Genomic DNA, 19,794 nt, shown 5'->3' on the forward strand with positions numbered 1-19,794 from the left:
AAGGCAGAAGTAGCTTGCATGAATAGGGCGGACCTTGTTTTAGTTCCTCCAAGTCGATTTCTCTTTTGTCGAAACTTAAAGGATCACTATATGTATCTTGATTATCTTCATCTAATTCGACGTATGTTACCCTTTCTCTCATATTATCCTTACTTGCTCCGACTTTTTCAGCCTTCAGGCGCTCTACCTATCAAACTCTGTCAGCCAACTAGGCTATATCCCTCAAGTATTAGGTATCTAATTTCTTCCTCATGGAATAATCTAAATCACCAGTGGCCATTTCGACTAACTCATGCTCATGCACTTGTGTGAAACACCTTTCCTTCAACAAACATAATATATTGAGATAATCATCTATTGGCTCAGTAAATTTACGCTTAATACTAGCCAATTCTTTCTGAATAATCTTCGACTGTCCCATGTAAAATTGTTCATGGAACAATCTTTCTAGACGAGTCCAATCATGAATCGAATTTGCCGGAAGCATGGTGAACCATGTAAAGGAATTCTTAGTGAGAGAACTAGGGAAATATTTTATTCTCAGATTTTCATTATTGGCGATGTCCCCTACCTCAGTTAGATACCTTGCCACATGTTCGACGGTAGATTCACTAGTGTCTCCAGAAAATTTCGTGAATTTTGGGACCTTAAATCCCCTAGGAAATTCGATTTGCAAAATGTACTCTGACAATACGGAGATATAGTTTGGCCTATGGAGGCCAGTGGTTACCCCATTTCGCACCATAATACTCTCGACCATGGCAGACAAGTTGTTATCTCCTTCCATATCATTTTTTCGAACTCGATGTATGACTTCGTCTGCATCTTGATTCATGTTAACCATTACCACCATTGGTTCCCTTTCCCTTGGCACTTGTTGTTCGATCCTGGGAGGTTCGACTCCAACCCCCTGATTTTCCACGTCTGCACGAGGTGCATTTCGATGGGATTGGTTAATAGTACGGTCCTCCTCAAGGATTACTCCTTGGTTTGCTACTACTCATTCCCTTCGAAGTTGTCGAGGCGCTTGTGGAACCCCAAAGAAGTATGCAATTTGCGTCATCTGTGCTTCCATTTGTTGGTTTGTTTGGGTGGTGTTTTGAATCAAGGGATTTAATATTATGCCCATTTGTTGGGAAAGCATATGGACCATATCATGATTACTTTCGTCCATTAGCTGCCTTAAAACAACTGTAGAGTTTATAGTAAAATTGAGCATTTGTTGGGTAGAAAATCCCACCCCTGGGAGTTGGTTGATTTGACCCATATTACTAACAGCCGACCCAGATCCTTATAAAGGCGAGAACATGTTCACCAATGGGTCAGTGCATGTTGATGTTGCATTATGCAAATTTTCCATCATCGAAGTTGGCATGTCATATGGCTATTCGCGATCGTTCAAAGGCATTGTGAATCCAGGCACACAGGGCTCGAATGCACTAGTTCCTATTGGAGAAGGGGTCACCAGTTGACCCTGTGTCCTCACAGGAGATAAAATTGGTCCGCTGTGAGTGCTCGACGGTATGGCCATCGTACTCGTCGTGGATGGAATTGCTTCACACACAGATGTTGTGGCCGTAGTGTCCCCTATCGACCGAGGGGGTTATTCTCCATTGTTATTAGGCGGATTCGCCATCCTTCTTACGTATCTCTTGTTTGGTATTGCTTTGTTATTTGTGGCTACTTTACCACTTCTTAATCTCATTCAATGAAGTTAGAGAAACTATAAATGAAGAACTTTTAAATACTTCAGAGATTTGAGCACTGGTCCCACCGGGTGTGCTAATCTGTTTCCCGTCGAAATTGCTAAACAAGCGATAGTCTTCCAAATTCTATATTTTTGGTTACTTGCAGGATCGACTAGATTGATCCTAGGACATGTGATTTAATTCTCTTCAAGTTTTATCACTTATGAACATTTCGACAATGCTCTTTTTCGTTGAAAATGATGTTGACGTTTGTAAAGAAACGCAGAAATATAAATGACAATGTAAATAAATTCAAAGTAAATTTACAAACAGAGTAAATAATAAAATTATAGATGATTTGATACAAAATTATAAAAATGGTTATCACACGTACATTGCACTCAAGAACTCGTTTCTCAATAACACATATACTTTGAGTAATATGTGAGTTTTTGTACAAAATGGAACATACCAATCCTAATCACTAAGATCTCTATTTATAATAAATAGAAAATAACGATAACGAACAACCTCTTCTCCAAAATATGACATGTTCTCGCTTGCATGGACTTTGCTACTCACTGTTTTCCACGTGTCTTCTCAAGAAACAGATAAGGACAAAAAATGGTTATGAGCCTTAATTTGAATCACGCTCGCCGAACGTAACTCCAAACGGACACCTTCGTCGAAAAGTTAACCTGAATCCAAGAATATTTCTAAGTCACAAACCAAACCTTCTTCAACAAAAGTCTTCTTCGACTATGCCTTCTCAACTCTTCTTTGAAAACAATATATTCTTTTCCAACGTCGAAATTCCAGCTAACAGGTATTTAAAGACAACAAAAGATTATATGGTCACATATAGGAGATCAGACCAGCTGGAGATCACTGGATATCCTGACTCTGATTTTACTGGATGCCAAGATAGTAAAAGATCCACTTCAAGATATATCTAAATGTTGGCTAGTAGTGCAGTTTCTTGGCGCAGTGCCAAACAATATCTAATTGCTTTATCCATCATGGCAGCTGAATTTATAGCATGTTTTGAGGCATCTAACTATGGGATTTGGTTGAGAAACCTTGTCAATGGGTTGCGAATTATAGAAGGAATTGGAAGACCACTTAAGTTATACGGTGAAAATATATTACATATCCTATATTCCAACAATAATAGGAGCTTGACTAAGTCAAAACATATTGACATCAAGTTCCTAGTTGTTAAGGAAAGGGTACAAAATGGGAAAACTTTTATAGAACACTTAGGGGAAAACTCCATGATAGTATGTCCTCTTACAAAAGGTATTCCACCCAAGGTATTTCATGAGCACACTGCTCATATGGGTGTTTTATAGTTTGATGAATCTTTAGTTTAGTGAGAGTTAGTCATATTTATGAATTTTGTGTTCTATGTTCAGTATTATGTATGCATACTCTGGTTTTGAACATTTTGGTTTATAATGTTTGATATTAAACTATTTATACTTTGTAAAATAAGGTTATTGAATTATCTCATTAAATTAAAGCAGGACCAATTAAAAATTGACATGTACATGTCACATTCTTGTGATTTTTATGTTACACATTTCATGATGAATCTATGTCATTTAGTTATGTCAGTATTGGTAATCACCGATGGGTTTTGGTTATGATTGATATAACGAAAATCACTTTGGTTCTATGTACTGACATAACTAATGGACGAGATAATTTGGATATGCTTAAAGTATATAATGGTAAATTTTGAGCTAATAAAGTCGAACACGTGTGTAAAGTTACATATGTGACAAGTGGGAGATTGTTAGAATTTTGGGTCATAAATGTGATGTAACATGTTTTAGGATTATTATTTAATTAGTCAAACCTATAGTGGTCTAATTAATATTAAATTTGTGGCTACAAGGATAAATGTCATAAAAGGTAAGATTATTGTTTAGTTACCATTGTTGGGGTTGGTTGAAAATATACATGTTGAATAAGTCTCACATCGCTTAATTTTGTGAATGAAGAGAGAGTTCAAGGCTATATATAGGATACAAGTTCATTCAAGTCCTACATTGCTTAGTTTTGTGAAGGAAGATGGAGTCCAAAGCTATATATAGGATTCAAGTTCTTCATTCCAAGACGCACCAGTCAAAAGCACTTTAAGCTTGTATTTGACTTTCTTTGTTCTCTTATACTATTGTATTAGAGTATTGTGAGATGTAGTTAAATATTTGTTTTGGAGGGTGTGAGTGTACTGGGGGCTTGGGTTAGTTGAGAGTATATTTTGTGTTGTAACTGAGATTCTAGTTATCAGACTTTGGATGTCACACGGGTTGTTATGACATCCAATTCTGCACAGACATGGATTATGCAGAACTTAAACGTAAGTGCAGTAAATAACACAAGTACTTGTTTACCCAGTTCAGTCCAACATGACCTACATTTGGGGGCTACCAAGCCAGGGAGGAAATCCACTATTAGTAGTATCAATTCAAAGCTAAACTCACCCGTTTACAACTTATCACTTAATCCCTACCCAATGGAATTTCAATCTTACACTAAGATCAGAGTTCCTACTCACTCCCCCTCAATCACCTCAGTGATTACTACCTTTAATCAATATTAAAGACAAGTTGAAGTCACACTTCAAACAACTCTTGATTGCGCTTCACAGCTTTAATCAAGATACACAACACTCACGCTTAAAAGCTTTAAGCGACACAACACTTACAACTCAATGAACACCCTATGCCACAGCAATCATCTACTTGATAATGGCTTGGCTTACAAGATACGTCTAATACAAGACTCACAAAAAGACATTGTGAAGTATGATGGACACACAAAATCTTCACGCCTCAAAATCCCCGAAACTGAATGAAGGAACGCCTTCCTTTTATATTGCAGTACCTGGGCTTTTGCACCTGTATTCTCCTGAATTTAAGGTCACGCGAGTTCCCATAAATTCAACATTTAGGTTACTAACAAATAGGCTATTTGTTAGGTTCATTAAATGTAGCTTGGTTGTTGATTTCCTGGATTTTCTCTCAGCTGTTGAATCCCTGAAGAATAGCCTGAGAAAAAGCTGAAACAGAAAACTGAACAACCTACAATATAGCATATGCTGTCAGGAATGAATGTCACGACATTCAGCTTGACATCAAGGTCCATATGCTGAGTCTGTTTTTCCAGAAAACAGACTGTACAATTTTGCTGACCTGTACATGATCAAAATGACCATACTACAGTAACAGCTTACATTAATAAATGTCAAAGTGTCCAATTTAACATTTACACATCTAGCCTTAAGTTAGTTCTGTTATTCTCTTGAAGAACAGACTAAGTAACATGCTGAAGTATAGCAGAACACCACTCTGTCTAATGTTCAGTAGCTGCTGTCAATGATGAATGTCATAACATCCAGTTTGACATTCAGTCAGTAGGCCTTATGCCAGGTCTGGTCTTTCCTTGATAACCAGACTGGAAATAAATACTAAGTTCTAAAAGAACACCAGCTGTTCTATTCCTTAGTATCTACTGACAGGTATGAATGTCACAGCATCCAGTTTGACATTCAATAAATCCTGTGTTAGCTAATCCTGCAGTAACTACTCAAGTGTGTCATGACATCAGTCAAGACATCAGAGTACAGTTAGGTATTCTAACCTACAATGTAGTCACATATACATACCATGTCATGACATCAGTCAAGACATTAGTAACCAGCTAGTGTTTTACCATATAATGCAGCCAATTAAGCACCTACAAACTCCCCCTTTGGCAAATTTTTGGCTAAAACACTTTGATCCCCATAACAGAGTTCATAGCAGCGGAATCACACACCTAGCAGGAAATAAGCTTAGCTAATACACTCAGAGTGGCAGCATACTCACACACATGGAAGTTAAATAAAAACTTCACAAAGCAGCACACATACAGAAGTTAAATCTAAAATCTAAACTTCAACACACAGCAGCTGCAGGGGAGGGAATCTGTCATGAGAGTCTGTTGTAGAGACCCACTCTGTTTGTCAGGGATGGTTATTACTCCCCCTTTTTGTCAAAAATGTTGCCAAAGCCAACAACATAACCAGAGAACAATGACAGAGTTACAGACTTGGTTTTACTTCACAGTTTCAACCAAGTTAGCATCCACTTGATCTTGCTTCACAGCTTTGATCAAGTAATCACCCACTTTTGCTTTACAGTAGGTACCACCATATCAGATGCCATGATTTTGTTTCTGACATCCAGAACCACTCCTGCATGAACAACATCCTTGAACTCCTGCAGGTACATTGGCCTTCTCACGGTAGGGTGTCTCCTTACCCTCTTGTAGCCACACTTGTTGCAAGTAGCATAGCTATGATCTGTTGACCAATCAGAGCATAGTACCAATTGTTTAATAGGCAGAGATATTAAACAATACATCCCAAACATCAGTGGTTGCTATAAGGTCTCAGAGAGACATATTCCCAGTTTGCTCCTTAAGTTTTCAAACTGAGTAGCATCCAGAGCCTTTGTAAATATGTCATCCAGTTGAAGGTCCGTGGCTACATGTTCCAAAGTGATCACCTTGTCTTCCACCAGATCTCTGATGAAGTGGTGCCTAATGTCAATATGTTTGGTCCTGCTGTGTTGGATGGGATTCTTGGAGATATTGATGGCACTGAGATTATCACAGAACAATGTCATGACATTTTGAGTGACATTGTACTCAGTGAGCATCTGTTTCATCCAAACCAGTTGGGAACAACTGCTTCCAGCAGCTATGTATTCAGCCTCTGCAGTGGACAGAGAAACACAATTCTGCTTCTTGCTGAACCAAGATATGAGATTGTCTCCTAAGAAGAAGCATCCACCTGAAGTGCTTTTTCTGTCATCAGCACTCCCAACCCAGTCAGCATCACAGTACCCAGATAGGACAGGCTCAGACCCATGTGAATACAGCATCCCATAGTCACAAGTCCCAATGATGTACTTGAGAATCCTTTTGACTTGATTCAAGTGGCTCACCTTAGGCTCTGCTTGGTATCTAGCACATACTCCAACTGCATAAGAAATGTCAGGTCTACTTGTAGTTAGGTAAAGTAGGCTTCTTATCATGCTTCTATACAAGCATTGATCAACACCAGGCCCTCCTTCATCTTTGGTTAACTTCAGATGAGTAGGCGCAGGAGTCCTCTTGTGCCTAGCATTATCCATACCAAACTTCTTAACTATGTTCTTGGCATACTTGCTTTGGGAGAGAAACATAGAGTCCTCCATTTGGTTTACTTGCATTCCAAGGAAATAGGTCAGTTCTCCAACTAGACTCATTTCAAACTCGGATTGCATCTAGTGAACAAATTGTTGAACCATTTGTTCTGACATTCCACCAAAGACTATATCATCCACATAGATTTGAGCAATCATGATTTTGCCGTCTTCATCCTTCACAAATAAGGTTTTATCTATTCCACCTTTTCTGTATCCATTTGAGGTCAGAAATTCGGTCAACCTTTCATACCATGCTTTAGGTGCTTGTTTCAACCCATACAAGGCTTTCCTCAACTTGTATACATGCTTAGGTTGGTTAGGATCACAGAACCCTTTAGGTTGTTCCACAAAGACTTCTTCATTCAAGTAGCCATTCAAGAATGCACTCTTCACATCCATTTGGAATAGTTTAAACTTCAGGATGCATGCTACCCCTAACAGCAATCTGATGGACTCAAGCCTAGCCACAGGAGCAAATGTCTCATCAAAATCTACTCCTTCAACTTGAGTGTATCCTTGAGCTACTAGTCTTGCTTTATTCCTAGTAATTACTCCTTTCTCATAAGATTTGTTTTTGTAGATCCACTTGGTACCAATGATGTTGGTCCCTTCAGGTCTTGGAACTAGCTCCCATACTTCATTCCTTTTGAACTGCTCAAGTTCCTCTTGCATGGCAATGATCCAGTATTCGTCAGTCAGGGCTTCTTTCACATTATTTGGTTCAACCTTGGATACAAAGCAGGAATTTGAGCTTATTCCCCGTGACCTGGTAGTCACACCACTATTGGGATCCCCTATGATAAGATCCTTAGGGTGGTCTTTCTGAATTCTGATAGATGGCACTTTGGTGGTTGCATCTGCTTCACATTCAGGAGGAGGTTCCTCTACTTCTTCAGACTTGACTGGAATGTCAGTAGAACTGTCAAGGAATGTTTCAACATCCTCCATGACATCGGTTCCTTCCTCTTTATCGTCCACAATAACATTTATGGATTCCATCAGGACATTGGTCCTGTAGTTGAACACTCTGTAGGCTCTGCTGTTAGTAGAGTATCCCAGAAATATACCCTCATCACTTTTGGGATCTAGCTTCCTTCTCTGTTCACGATCTGTGAGAATGTAGCATTTACTTCCAAAGATATGAAAGTACTTCACAGTGGGTTTTCTGCCTTTCCATATTTCATACAGAGTGGAGGAGGTTCCTTTTCTCAAGGTAACTCTGTTGTGAACATAGCACGCGGTATTCATTGCTTCAGCTCAAAAGTGCATGGGGAGCTTCTTTGCATGAATCATTGCCCTGGCAGATTCTTGAATAGTTCTATTTGTTCTTTCAACTATTCCATTCTGCTGAGGGGTTATAGGGGAGGAGAACTCATGACTTATTCCTTCAGAAGAGCAAAACTCATCAAACTTGGAATTCTTAAACTCCGTACCATGATCACTTCTAATCCTGACCACACAACTGTCCTTTTCCCTTTGAAGTCTTATGCACAGGTCTTTGAAGACGTCAAATGTATCTGACTTCTCTCTGATGAAGCTTATCCACGTGTATCTGGAATGGTCATCAACCACCACGTAAGCATATTTCTTCCCACCAAGGCTTTCAACCTGCATGGGTCCCATTAAATCCATGTGCAGCAGTTCCAGAACTCTGGAGGTTGTGGGATGTCCCAGCTTCGGATGTGACATCTTGGTTTGCTTGCCCACCTCCACAGACTCTTCCTTCATCAATAAGAAGCTTTGGAATTCCTCTAACTGCTTCCTTGGATATAATCTTCTTCATTCCCCGTAAGTGGAGATGTCCAAGACGTATATGCCACAGCTTCACCTCCTGTTCTTCCTTGGTTGAGGAGCATATTGTTGAAAAGTTAGAGACTTTAGGTTCCCACAGATAACAGTTATCTTTGGACCTGGTTCCTCTCATAACCTCCTGATTGTCACCATTAGTCACAACGCATAGCTCCTTAGTAAACTGAACATGAAACCCTTGATCACACAGCTGACTTATGCTGATGAGGTTTGCAGTTAGTCCTCTTACTAACAGCACATTATTCAGTTTTGGAACTCCAGAGCAGTCCAGCTTACCCACACCTTTTATTTTTCCTTTGGCACCATCACCAAAGGTCACATAGCTGGTAGTGTGAGGTTGAATATCTACCAGTAGATTTTCCATACCAGTCATATGTCTTGAGCATCCACTGTCAAAGTACCAGTCTTCTCTGGTAGAGGCCCTTAGAGCAGTGTGTGCTATCCTAGCATACCATTGTTGCTTCTTGATGGGAACATAGCGCTTATATGGTTTATGCTTAGGCCTGACATGAGAGGCTCGGTTAGGGAAACCATGAATCCAGTAGCAGAAGGCTTTTATATGACCAAGTCTACCACAGTGGTGACACCTCCACTCCTGGTATTTCCTCTTCTGATGATCATTCATCCTAGTTCCTCGATGTTGAGACATTGGCTTTGACTTCCGCTTGAACTTCTGAACTTTAGCCTTTGGGCGTTTGTGTTCAGCTGAGGATCTTTTCCCAAATCCTAGGCCAGATTTGGTTCCAGACTGCTGTCCCACCTTTAGAATCTCTTCCAAGGTGTCAGTTCCCTTATTCATCATTCTGATGGATTTAGTCATCTGATTCAGCTTGGAGGTCAGCAGGGCTATCTCACCATTTAGACCCTCTATGACAGACAGTTGCTTCTGTCTCTCATCTTCCAATTCCTTGATGAGTTTCTTCTGCTTTTCTCCTTGTGCACGCACTTCTGCACTGGTGGTACACAGCTTCTTATAGGCTGCAGCAAGTTCATTAAAGGTCAGTTCATCTGCACTTGAGTCATCATTAGAGACACAGACACTGGTTAGTGCAGTGACATGTTTGGCAGATTCTCCTTCAGATTCACTTTCAGAATCTCCTTCAGACCATGTGATAGTTAGCCCCTTCTTTTGCATCTTGAGATAAGTAGGACATTCAGCTCTGACGTGTCCATACCCTTCACAACCATGACACTGGATTCCCTTGCCTTGGTTGAACTTTTCATCAGAAGTTGATCTTTTCCTGATGTCAGATGGGATGTTCTTGACATTAGGTCTCCCTCTTTGATCAATCTTCTTCACGAACTTGTTGAACTGCCTCCCAAGCATGGCTAAGGCTTCTGATATACTGTCATCACCTTCAGTATATCCTGCTTCTGACTCTTCTTCAGCATTAGATACAAACGTTACGCTTTTGTTCTTCTTTTCAGTATTCTCACACAAGCCCATTTCAAAGGTTTGGAGAGAACCAATGAGCTCATCTACCTTCATATTGCAGATGTCCTGCGCCTCCTCTATGGCTGTGACCTTCATAGCAAATCTCTTAGGCAAGGACCTGAGAATCTTTCTTACAAGTTTCTCTTCAGCCATTTTCTCACCTAGTCCACCAGAGGTGTTTGCAATTTCAAGAATATTCATGTGAAAGTCATGAATAGTCTCATCCTCTTTCATCCTCAGATTTTCAAACTTGGTGGTCAGCATCTGAAGTTTGGACATCTTCACCTTGGAAGTACCTTCATGAGTTACCTTGAGGGTATCCCAAACTTCCTTAGCTAGTTCACAGTGGTGCACCAGCCTGAAGATGTTCTTACTGATTCCATTGAACAATGCATTCAAGGCCTTGGAATTTCCAAGAGCTAATGCCTCTTGCTCCTTGTCCCACTCTTCTTCAGGAATCTGCACACTGACTCCATCTTCACCTGTCCTCATTGGATGTTCCCATCCTTTGTTGACAGCTCTCCAGACTTTGCTATCTAGAGATCTTAAGAAGGCTATCATACGAGGCTTCTAGTCATCATAATTAGAGCCATCCAATATGGGTGGTCTATTTGAGTGTCCTATATCCTTGTCCATGGTACTAGAAAGTAACTTCCCTAGATCTCACCCAGAATATCACAGGCAGGGTGCCTGCTCTGATGCCAATTGAAATTCTAGTTATCAGACTTTGGATGTCACACGGGTTGTTATGACATCCAATTCTGCACAGACAGGGATTATGCAGAACTTAAACGTAAGTGCAGTAAATAACACAAGTAATTGTTTACCCAGTTCAGTCCAACATGACCTACATCTGGGGGCTACCAAGCCAGGGAGGAAATCCACTATTAGTAGTATCAATTCAAAGCTAAACTCACCCGTTTACAACTTATCACTTAATCCCTACCCAATGCAATTTCAATCTTACACTAAGATCAGAGTTCCTACTCACTCCCCCTCAATCACCTCAGTGATTACTACCTTTAATCAATATTAAAGACAAGTTGAAGTCACACTTCAAACAACTCTTGATTGCGCTTCACAGCTTTAATCAAGATACACAGCACTCACGCTTAAAAGCTTTGAGCGACACAACACTTACAACTCAATGAACACCCTATGCCACAACAATCATCTACTTGATAATGGCTTGGCTTACAAGATACGTCTAATACAAGACTCACAAAAATACAGCTGTGAAGTATGATGGACACACAAAATCTTCACGCCTCAAAATCCCCGAAACTGAATGAAGGAACGCCTTCCTTTTATATTGCAGTACCTGGGCTTTTGCACCTGTATTCTCCTGAATTTAAGGTCACGCGAGTTCCCATAAATTCAACATTTAGGTTACTAACAAATAGGCTATTTGTTAGGTTCATTAAATGTAGCTTGGTTGTTGATTTCCTGGATTTTCTCTCAGCTGTTGAATCCCTGAAGAATAGCCTGAGAAAAAGCTGAAACAGAAAACTGAACAACCTACAATATAGCATATGCTGTCAGGAATGAATGTCACGACATTCAGCTTGACATCAAGGTCCATATGCTGAGTCTGTTTTTCCAGAAAACAGACTGTACAATTTTGCTGACCTGTACATGATCAAAATGACCATACTACAGTAACAGCTTACATTAATAAATGTCAAAGTGTCCAATTTAACATTTACACATCTGGCCTTAAGTTAGTTCTGTTATTCTCTTGAAGAACAGACTAAGTAACATGCTGAAGTATAGCAGAACACCACTCTGTCTAATGTTCAGTAGCTGCTGTCAATGATGAATGTCATAACATCCAGTTTGACATTCAGTCAGTAGGCCTTATGCCAGGTCTGGTCTTTCCTTGATAACCAGACTGGAAATAAATACTAAGTTCTAACAGAACACCAGCTGTTCTATTCCTTAGTATCTGCTGACAGGTATGAATGTCACAACATCCAGTTTAACATTCAATAAATCCTGTGTTAGCTAATCCTGCAGTAACTACTCAAGTGTGTCATGACATCAGTCAAGACATCAGAGTACAGTTAGGTATTCTAACCTACAATGTAGTCACATATACATACCATGTCATGACATCAGTCAAGACATTAGTAACCAGCTAGTGTTTTACCATATAATGCAGCCAATTAAGCACCTACAGTAACAATTTTTACCTAGTGTTATTCTCTGCTTGTCTATTGACAACAACCATGATTTTTTCTCCTGATTTGGAGTTTCCACGTTATGTTCTTGTGTTGTGATTGTGTTCCTCTTTTTATCTATGTTTTGTTTGTTTTTTCTCAATAAATGGTATCAAAGCTTTTGGTTCGATTCGAGGATAAATGTTCTTAGTATTCTATGTGGTTGCAGTTTTGTCTGATCCTCCACATCATAAAAGAAGGGTAGTGTTGTAAAAGAGTGTTTGACCCACATTCATGAATTTCGGTGTACAATTTGGGCTAGAGAAAATTGATGGAAGAGTGTTTTTTGACTCGTGGAAAGTTCAAGTCAAAGATGTGTTGATATAATCAAGATTACACAAGATGCAAGATTGTGTCGGTGGTTAAAGAGCTTCCTGCCAACAAAAAAGTTGCACCATAAGTTTTCAACCTGGTTTTCGACATGTGAAAATTCTTGAAGTGGTTTAGCTTCAAGTGAAGTATTCTCTTCTTTAGGTGGAATATGATAGTTTTTTAAAATTATGATTATCGATGAAGATAATGTGAAAATTCTTGGAGCGGTGTAGTTTCAAGGGACTATACTCTTTATGGTGGAATATGATTTTTGGTGAAGCCAATTTAAAAATTCTTGGAGTGATGTAGTTTCAAGTGACTATACTCTTTATGGTGGAGTATGATTGTCGATGAAGACAATGAAAACTTATGTATTATTTTCAATCAAGGTGTAAATCGTTGAGGTTGGTTGAAAATATACATGTTGAATAAGTCGCATATCGCTTAGTTTTGTGAATGAAGAGGGAGTGCAAGGCTATATATAGGATACAAATTCTTCATTCCAAAATGCACCAGTCAAAAATACTTAAGCTTGTATTTGACATTCTTTGTTGTCTTATACTCTTGTAATATAGTGTTGTGCGATGTAGTTAAATATTTGTTTTGGATGGTGTGAGTGTATTGTGGATATGTGTTAATTTATGGTATATTATGTGTTGTAATAATTTTCACATAATGTTATTCTCTAGTTGTCTATTTAAAATGACTGTGGTTTTTTCTCCAATTTTAGAGTTTCCACGTTATGTTCTTGTGTTGTGACTGTGTTTCTCTTTTTTCTCTATGTTTTGTTTGTTTTTTTCCCAACAACCATAAATCAATATCTAATTTGATGAGAGACCAAATTAGAATATTGAAAATTAATAAATAACTCTACGATTATTTAAATGGGTTATAGTCTCCATTTGTAGAGTCTTAGAAACATACAATTTATTAAGATTCTCTTTTCATCTTCATCAGAAGAGATTCAAGAAACCTTAAAGAATTCTATAAATAGGAAGATCACATACCCGCAACCTTCAATGATTTCAATGACAAACCCAAATACAGTTCCATTTTCATTCTTTAATTAAATTCTGATATGAATTTAAAGGATATGAGTAGATGACATATTTAATTTATAGGAATTAATTTAGAATTCTATTCTTGATTTATATTTGAACAACGACAGATTTACTGAGGAGGAGTTGGAGGGTGCAGTGACACCCCTCATATTTTTACTTTTTAAAACATTCTTATATTGTGACTTATGGCTTGAAAGGAAAAATAGAAGCATAAAGATATAAAGAGGTTGGCAATTAATAATTAGAGACTGGTTGGAAGAGAATACAAATATGACACATTAGAATTAGTTTTAAACAATTGACCGTGAGAAAAGTCTTGCTTTCAAAATAAACAAGTTTTTATATTTATTAAATAAGATTGAATTATTATTATTATTATTATTATTATTATTATTATTATTATTATTATTATTATTATTATTATTATTATTATTATTATTACTACTTGTTTGATTTTAAAATTTAATTTTAATGTTAATTTGGCTTAGCCATTTTTTTTTAACTACAAATTATTAAAATGTAATTTTAACTTTTTTTAATATTAGCATATCAATAGTAATGCAGTTGATTAATAAGTCATTAATTCAACCAATTATGAGATTATTATAAGATTGAATTTAAACTTGATGGTCTAAATTGAAAGTTGCTCCAAATTAAACATAAAAAAATTGATATGTATTAGTAATTTAAATCAGGTTAAATAGTAATAAATAGTGTATTTTTTAAATAATGTTGTTTAGAAATTAAATTCCTAATATTTAATGGTTTTAATAATTTATTTATATCATTTTTACTGCTAATACAATGGTTGAACAAAAGAAAAAATTACATACCGATGCATTTTGTTCTTCTAATCCGTTGAAATGAAACGATAAAACAATTTACTAACCGATGCTTATTATCATTTAACCAATGTCAAAGTAATTCAAGAGAAACATACTTGTTCGGACACTGGAAATTCGAATTTTTCGAAGACCGTTGCAAAAAGTATAATTTTGCCCCTGGGTTCAGAACTCATAAGGAGGGGCCTCCATTTCCTAGTGATATTCTTTATTGGCTCTATTCTTTATTGACTCTTTAGCAATGATGATAATTTTTCTTTTAATAAGTTTTGCATTTCCAACAACTACGGGTCCTTTTAAGGTGATTCGCGTGATTACAGGGTGTGAAGAATGATTTGTTGGATATTACACTTTCATTGGTTTACAAAAACTTTTTGTCATTAGCTATTTGGATCCAATGCAAGTTGCATCTTGTCTTCTTTTGAAAGCACCATGCTGTCTGATATCATGTCTTTTTTCTTGGTCATATTCATCTCTACGAGCCATGATGCATTGAAAGAGACAAAAAATTGGATTACATTATTCCTACCACTCTTTCAAAGCCACCACCACGCAGGGGCAAACGTGTGAAGTTTTTTAACTCACTATTGTAAGTAAGTACTCTATCTATTTTTTTTCTGATTACTATTTGTCGTTTTTGTATGGAGGAAAATTTTTACTATTTATTTATTATTTTTTTAATAATACTTTTAAATATTATTCATAAATAAAATTAAATAATAAATAATTAAGTTTGTTATAGAAAATCGACAAATAATTATATCAAAAAGGAAATAATTTTATTATTATATATGTAAAGAAAATTTAAAAAGAGAGTGAAAAAAGAAAGTGGCGTATTTTTTTTATAAAGACATTTTATCGAATAAAAAAACAAAAAAGAATTAGGGGATATAAAATTGGTTTTTTTACAAAAATAACCCACTTTTTCGAGGAAATTTCCAAAATACCCCCGGTTTCAAAAAAATTCTCAAAGTACCCCACTTTTAGGAGGAGTCGCCAATTGAATTGGAGACTCCTCTTAAAACTTGAATGGAGGCGCCAATTGGAATGGCTAGGGCAGATGTCCTAACCAATCCAATTGGCGGCCCTGTGTAGGTTTTAAGAGGAGTCGCCAATTCAATTGGAGACTCCTCCTAAAATGCATTTTTTTGTGTTTTATGGTATAAGTGATAGATAAATTTGATATAAGACCACTTGATATTAATAAAGTTTGGCGTTTACACAAAGAAACCTAATGGTGATGACCGGGATCACCTAACCGACCTCCGGTCCCACATCCTCTAGCTACCCTAATCCTTGGCCCTAACCCAGGTTGACGATTTTGCACCGGTGTTTGATCATCTGAGGGGTCAGGAGCGTTACTACCAACTACAGGAGAAGGTCCGTTGAGGTATTTAGACAAGTCGACATAGTCTTCAGTATGCATCGATGGTGTACCGCCGTAGCTGAGCTCATGACCCATGCCAGAGAAGTTGGGATGTGGTTGACTCATGGATGGGCGACCAGGACGGTTGAAGGGGGACATGGGTGTGAACGATGCGTCGAGGAAAGGTTGGAAAGATTGTTGGGGTGTTTGGTAGAGATAGGGTTGTTGGATGTTTTGGTTTTGTGATGTTTGGGCTTCTTGGCTACGGTAGGAGGAGGGGCGGTTGGTGTTGAATGATCGTTGGGTGTTTTGGTTAAGGCGACTTTGGTAGGGTGATGAGGTGGGTGCGAAGCGATGTTGGATCTCAGGTTGATGGTCAATTTGTTGGTGGTGGTATGAGGTATGCTCTTGGTATTGGGGTTGGGTGAATGACATGTTTTGGTTGTATGTTTGTGTGTTTATGGATCGGAAAGTTTGACGGATAGGGGGTTGTAAGTAACCGGGCTGACAATGTTGTTGGGGGTTAGATGTTGATCCTTCTGGTATGTAAGTTGCCTGGCGTGGGTCGTATAGGTACATATCCTCGGTGATGAATTGAAAACCAACTGATCTGTACCAAGCCATATAAGTACGACTTGGTTTTTCTTTAGTTTGCATGACTGCGTCAGTTAACACATGGTCATGACGGTGCTTCCATTTGCGACACTCCGATCTTGCGAAGCTTTGCCATGGATTGAAGTTCCATTGGTCGTTAACTTTACGCATATGCCATTCTCCTAGGCTAGCTGGGGGATCTGGGATATTCTAGAGCATACCGAACTGCAGCTTCACACGATCACTGTTGTGCATCTCCACAGTTGTGAACTGTATTATCGGTGTGCATGCAGTCCACATGGCTGCGTCTTCAGCGTTGACCTCATAGTCATGATCCAAATTAAGGTATGGACGCCAAATGAACTGAAATGTGAAAAAAAGATAGGATTATAATCAATGTAGAAAAAGTTAACAAAATATAACGAAATAATTAAGTTATTTTGCTTACTTCTGTCGGTCGAAGGTGATCCAACAGGTTGCGATACTGAGTAATACAGTGTCTTGGACATCTGTTGTAACTCATACCACATGCAGACCATCTACACCAAAAAGTCAAAAAAAATTAGTTAGAGGTAATAAACTTTAAAGAAGTTAGTAAAGATATAGAAATTTAAACAACTTACTTTTGTGCATACGGAAATGTGAAAGGGTTGTTATTGACCGGTGCTAGAGACGGTAGTCTTGACCAACCCCATGCTTGTAGCAAAACAACATATCCAAAAAATGTAGATGTGTCTTTGTGTGAGTTTTTGCACAAAGAGCTATAGAGATAGGCTAGACAAGCAGATCCCCAACTGTAACTTCCTATTCTATCTACATGTCTAAGTAGAGGTAAGTACATAATATGCATGCTAGAACCACTACCTTCGGGAAATAAAAACGAGCCAATTAACAGCATAATGTAACACCTAGTTTTTATTATTCGAGCATCTTCGATAGAATGCTCATCTAAGTATAAACTATTTAAGTACGACTTAAGGCGTGAGAGTAGTATACCTTGACCTCTTGCATTATCATCTAACAAATCAGTCTTTAAGAGCTCCATGCAAATTGAATTTGCAGTTGGTCTTACCATTAACAGCCTTACCTTCAATGGGTAGTTCTAAAAGCATGTAGATGTCTTCTAACGTCATGGTACACTCACCGGTTGGGAACCAAAATGTGTGTGTCTCTGGTCTCCATCTTTCGTATAAAGCTAGAATGAATTTGTTATCTATGGACCAAGACAAAATCTTGCTAATATGACAAAAACCGGCGAGTTCAACATAAGGTTGAATCATCGGGTCCATATGGACATATTCGTGGACCCGAGTTCGGAACCTTGATACATCCTATAAAAGAAAGAATAAAAAACTTGACTAAGTTGGTATGTCAAAATAAAAGGGGGTTGGTGAAGATGAAAGATAAAAAGTTAACAAAAGAAAAAACTTATATATGTTGCGATGTTTGCAACCGTTCCTCTATGTGCTTCGCCCATTGTGAGGATAGACATTTTGTCAGGGGGTTGGTGTAGATGAAACTACAAGAAGTTGTTGTAGATGAAATTGTAGAAGAAGTATTGTAGAAGAAGTAGTGAGAGTGATGGTGTGGAAGAAGTGTTGATGGAGTGGATGTATTTATAGGAAAATGGATAGGAGCCTGAAAAGTTGTGCTTGCATGGTGTCTCCATTTGAATTGGTGACCATGTACAACCTTTAAGAGGGGTCGCCATTCAAATTGGCGCCTCCATAGGGACATGCATGCAAGACCTAGGTCTGATTGCTTGGTTTCGAGGTCTGAATGCATGGTGTCTCCACTTGAATTGGCGCCCATGTGCAAGGAATGAGTGGGGGCGCCAATTTATTTGGAGTATGTGTCTGCATGTCTGACACGTGATTGTCTTGTCTCTTGCATGTTGAACATGTCACTTCTTAGTAGCTTGCATGGTTGACACATCATTTCGGAGTAGCTTGCATGTGCGACACGTCATTTCGGAGTAGCTTGCATGTGCGACACGTCACTCCGAACTAGCTAGCATGTGAGACACTTCACTCCTCTATTTAAGTGTCTTACTATCAACATCCAAGACACATCACTCATATTCATTTGCAGTAAGAAAATAGTTTTCATCTGCACAATGTCAACTTCATCATTATACAGTGTCAGCGTTCACTGCAATGGTGAAACATACGAGTCTGAGCTACATGGTTTTTGTTTTCGAAACACCGATACCATTAGACTCACGATCAAGAGAAATGCAACCTTCTTGCATTTGAAAAAAAAGAATACAATCCTTTATAGGATTGGGTATTGTGTCAAAGATCACATATCAAAATCCAATATTTTTTGAGAATGGTCAATGCAAGTATTTCCCCCTTAACGTACGAGACGATGAAGATGTTGAATACATGTTTGTTAGTCATGAACATTCAGGCTGCAACTGTATTGAGTTGTACATTACTCTTCAACCATGTATACCATCTCAACAGTCTCAACTAACTGGTCAGGATGAATCTGGTGAAGATGATCGACAATGGTCAGATGACGTCAACCCAGAAGCAGAAGCAGAAGTGGACGTCCTTGATAAAGAAGAAGAGGAGACCGAGATACAGGTTGATCACATGCTGAACAACGACGATGAAGATGATGATCAACCACCACAAATACCTCCTAGTCATGTCTACAATCCGCCTCAACATATGACAAATATGGATCTTCACGACGATGAAACACCCAACAACGTTTTCTATAATCCGTATCCGAGATCAGAAGGCGAGTTAAAGGTGGGAGACATGTTTCGTACCAAAGAAGAATGTGTTCTGGAAATCAAAAAATTCCACATGAACAACTCTGCTGACTTTACAGTGAAACACACTAATTCTAGAAGGTATGTTATCGAATGTCGTAACATGCTTTGTAAGTTTCGTTTGGCTGTGTCTTACAAAAAGAAAAACGACTCTTGGGAGATCGCTTCAATAAACCCACCGCACAGTTGCATTGCAACTAACATTGAACAAGATCACCGTAAACTAAGCGCAACTTTGATATGTCAAGACATTCTGCCGTTGGTTAATAAAGACCCATCAGTGAAGGTGAGTATAATTATATCTCATATCATAACAACATATAATTATACTCCATCTTACAAGAAAGCCTGGATTGCGAGGACAAAGGCTGTTGAACAAGTTTTCGGCAACTGGGAGGATTCATACAAGGAATTGCCACGGTTTTTATGGGCACTAAAAACAT

The 19,794-nt window shown here is 38.3% G+C and overlaps 1 protein-coding gene across 1 annotated transcript; it reads right to left on the reverse strand.

The window, feature by feature from the left end:
- Positions 1–229: 229 nt before the first annotated feature.
- On the reverse strand, positions 230–853 carry LOC127095686 (uncharacterized). Its single transcript, XM_051034341.1, has one exon. It carries the CDS (start codon positions 851–853, stop codon positions 230–232), a length of 624 nt encoding a protein of 207 aa, XP_050890298.1.
- Between the last annotated feature and the right edge of the window lie 18,941 nt (positions 854–19,794).

Source organism: Lathyrus oleraceus, chromosome 6 (assembly GCF_024323335.1).
Source record: "Lathyrus oleraceus cultivar Zhongwan6 chromosome 6, CAAS_Psat_ZW6_1.0, whole genome shotgun sequence".
NCBI classification, from domain to species: Eukaryota; Viridiplantae; Streptophyta; class Magnoliopsida; order Fabales; family Fabaceae; genus Lathyrus; species Lathyrus oleraceus.

Bases quoted from the DNA above. Each gene is read 5' to 3' on its own strand.
- LOC127095686 (XM_051034341.1), bottom strand. From the start codon at position 853: ATGGTGGTAATGGTTAACATGAATCAAGATGCAGACGAAGTCATACAT.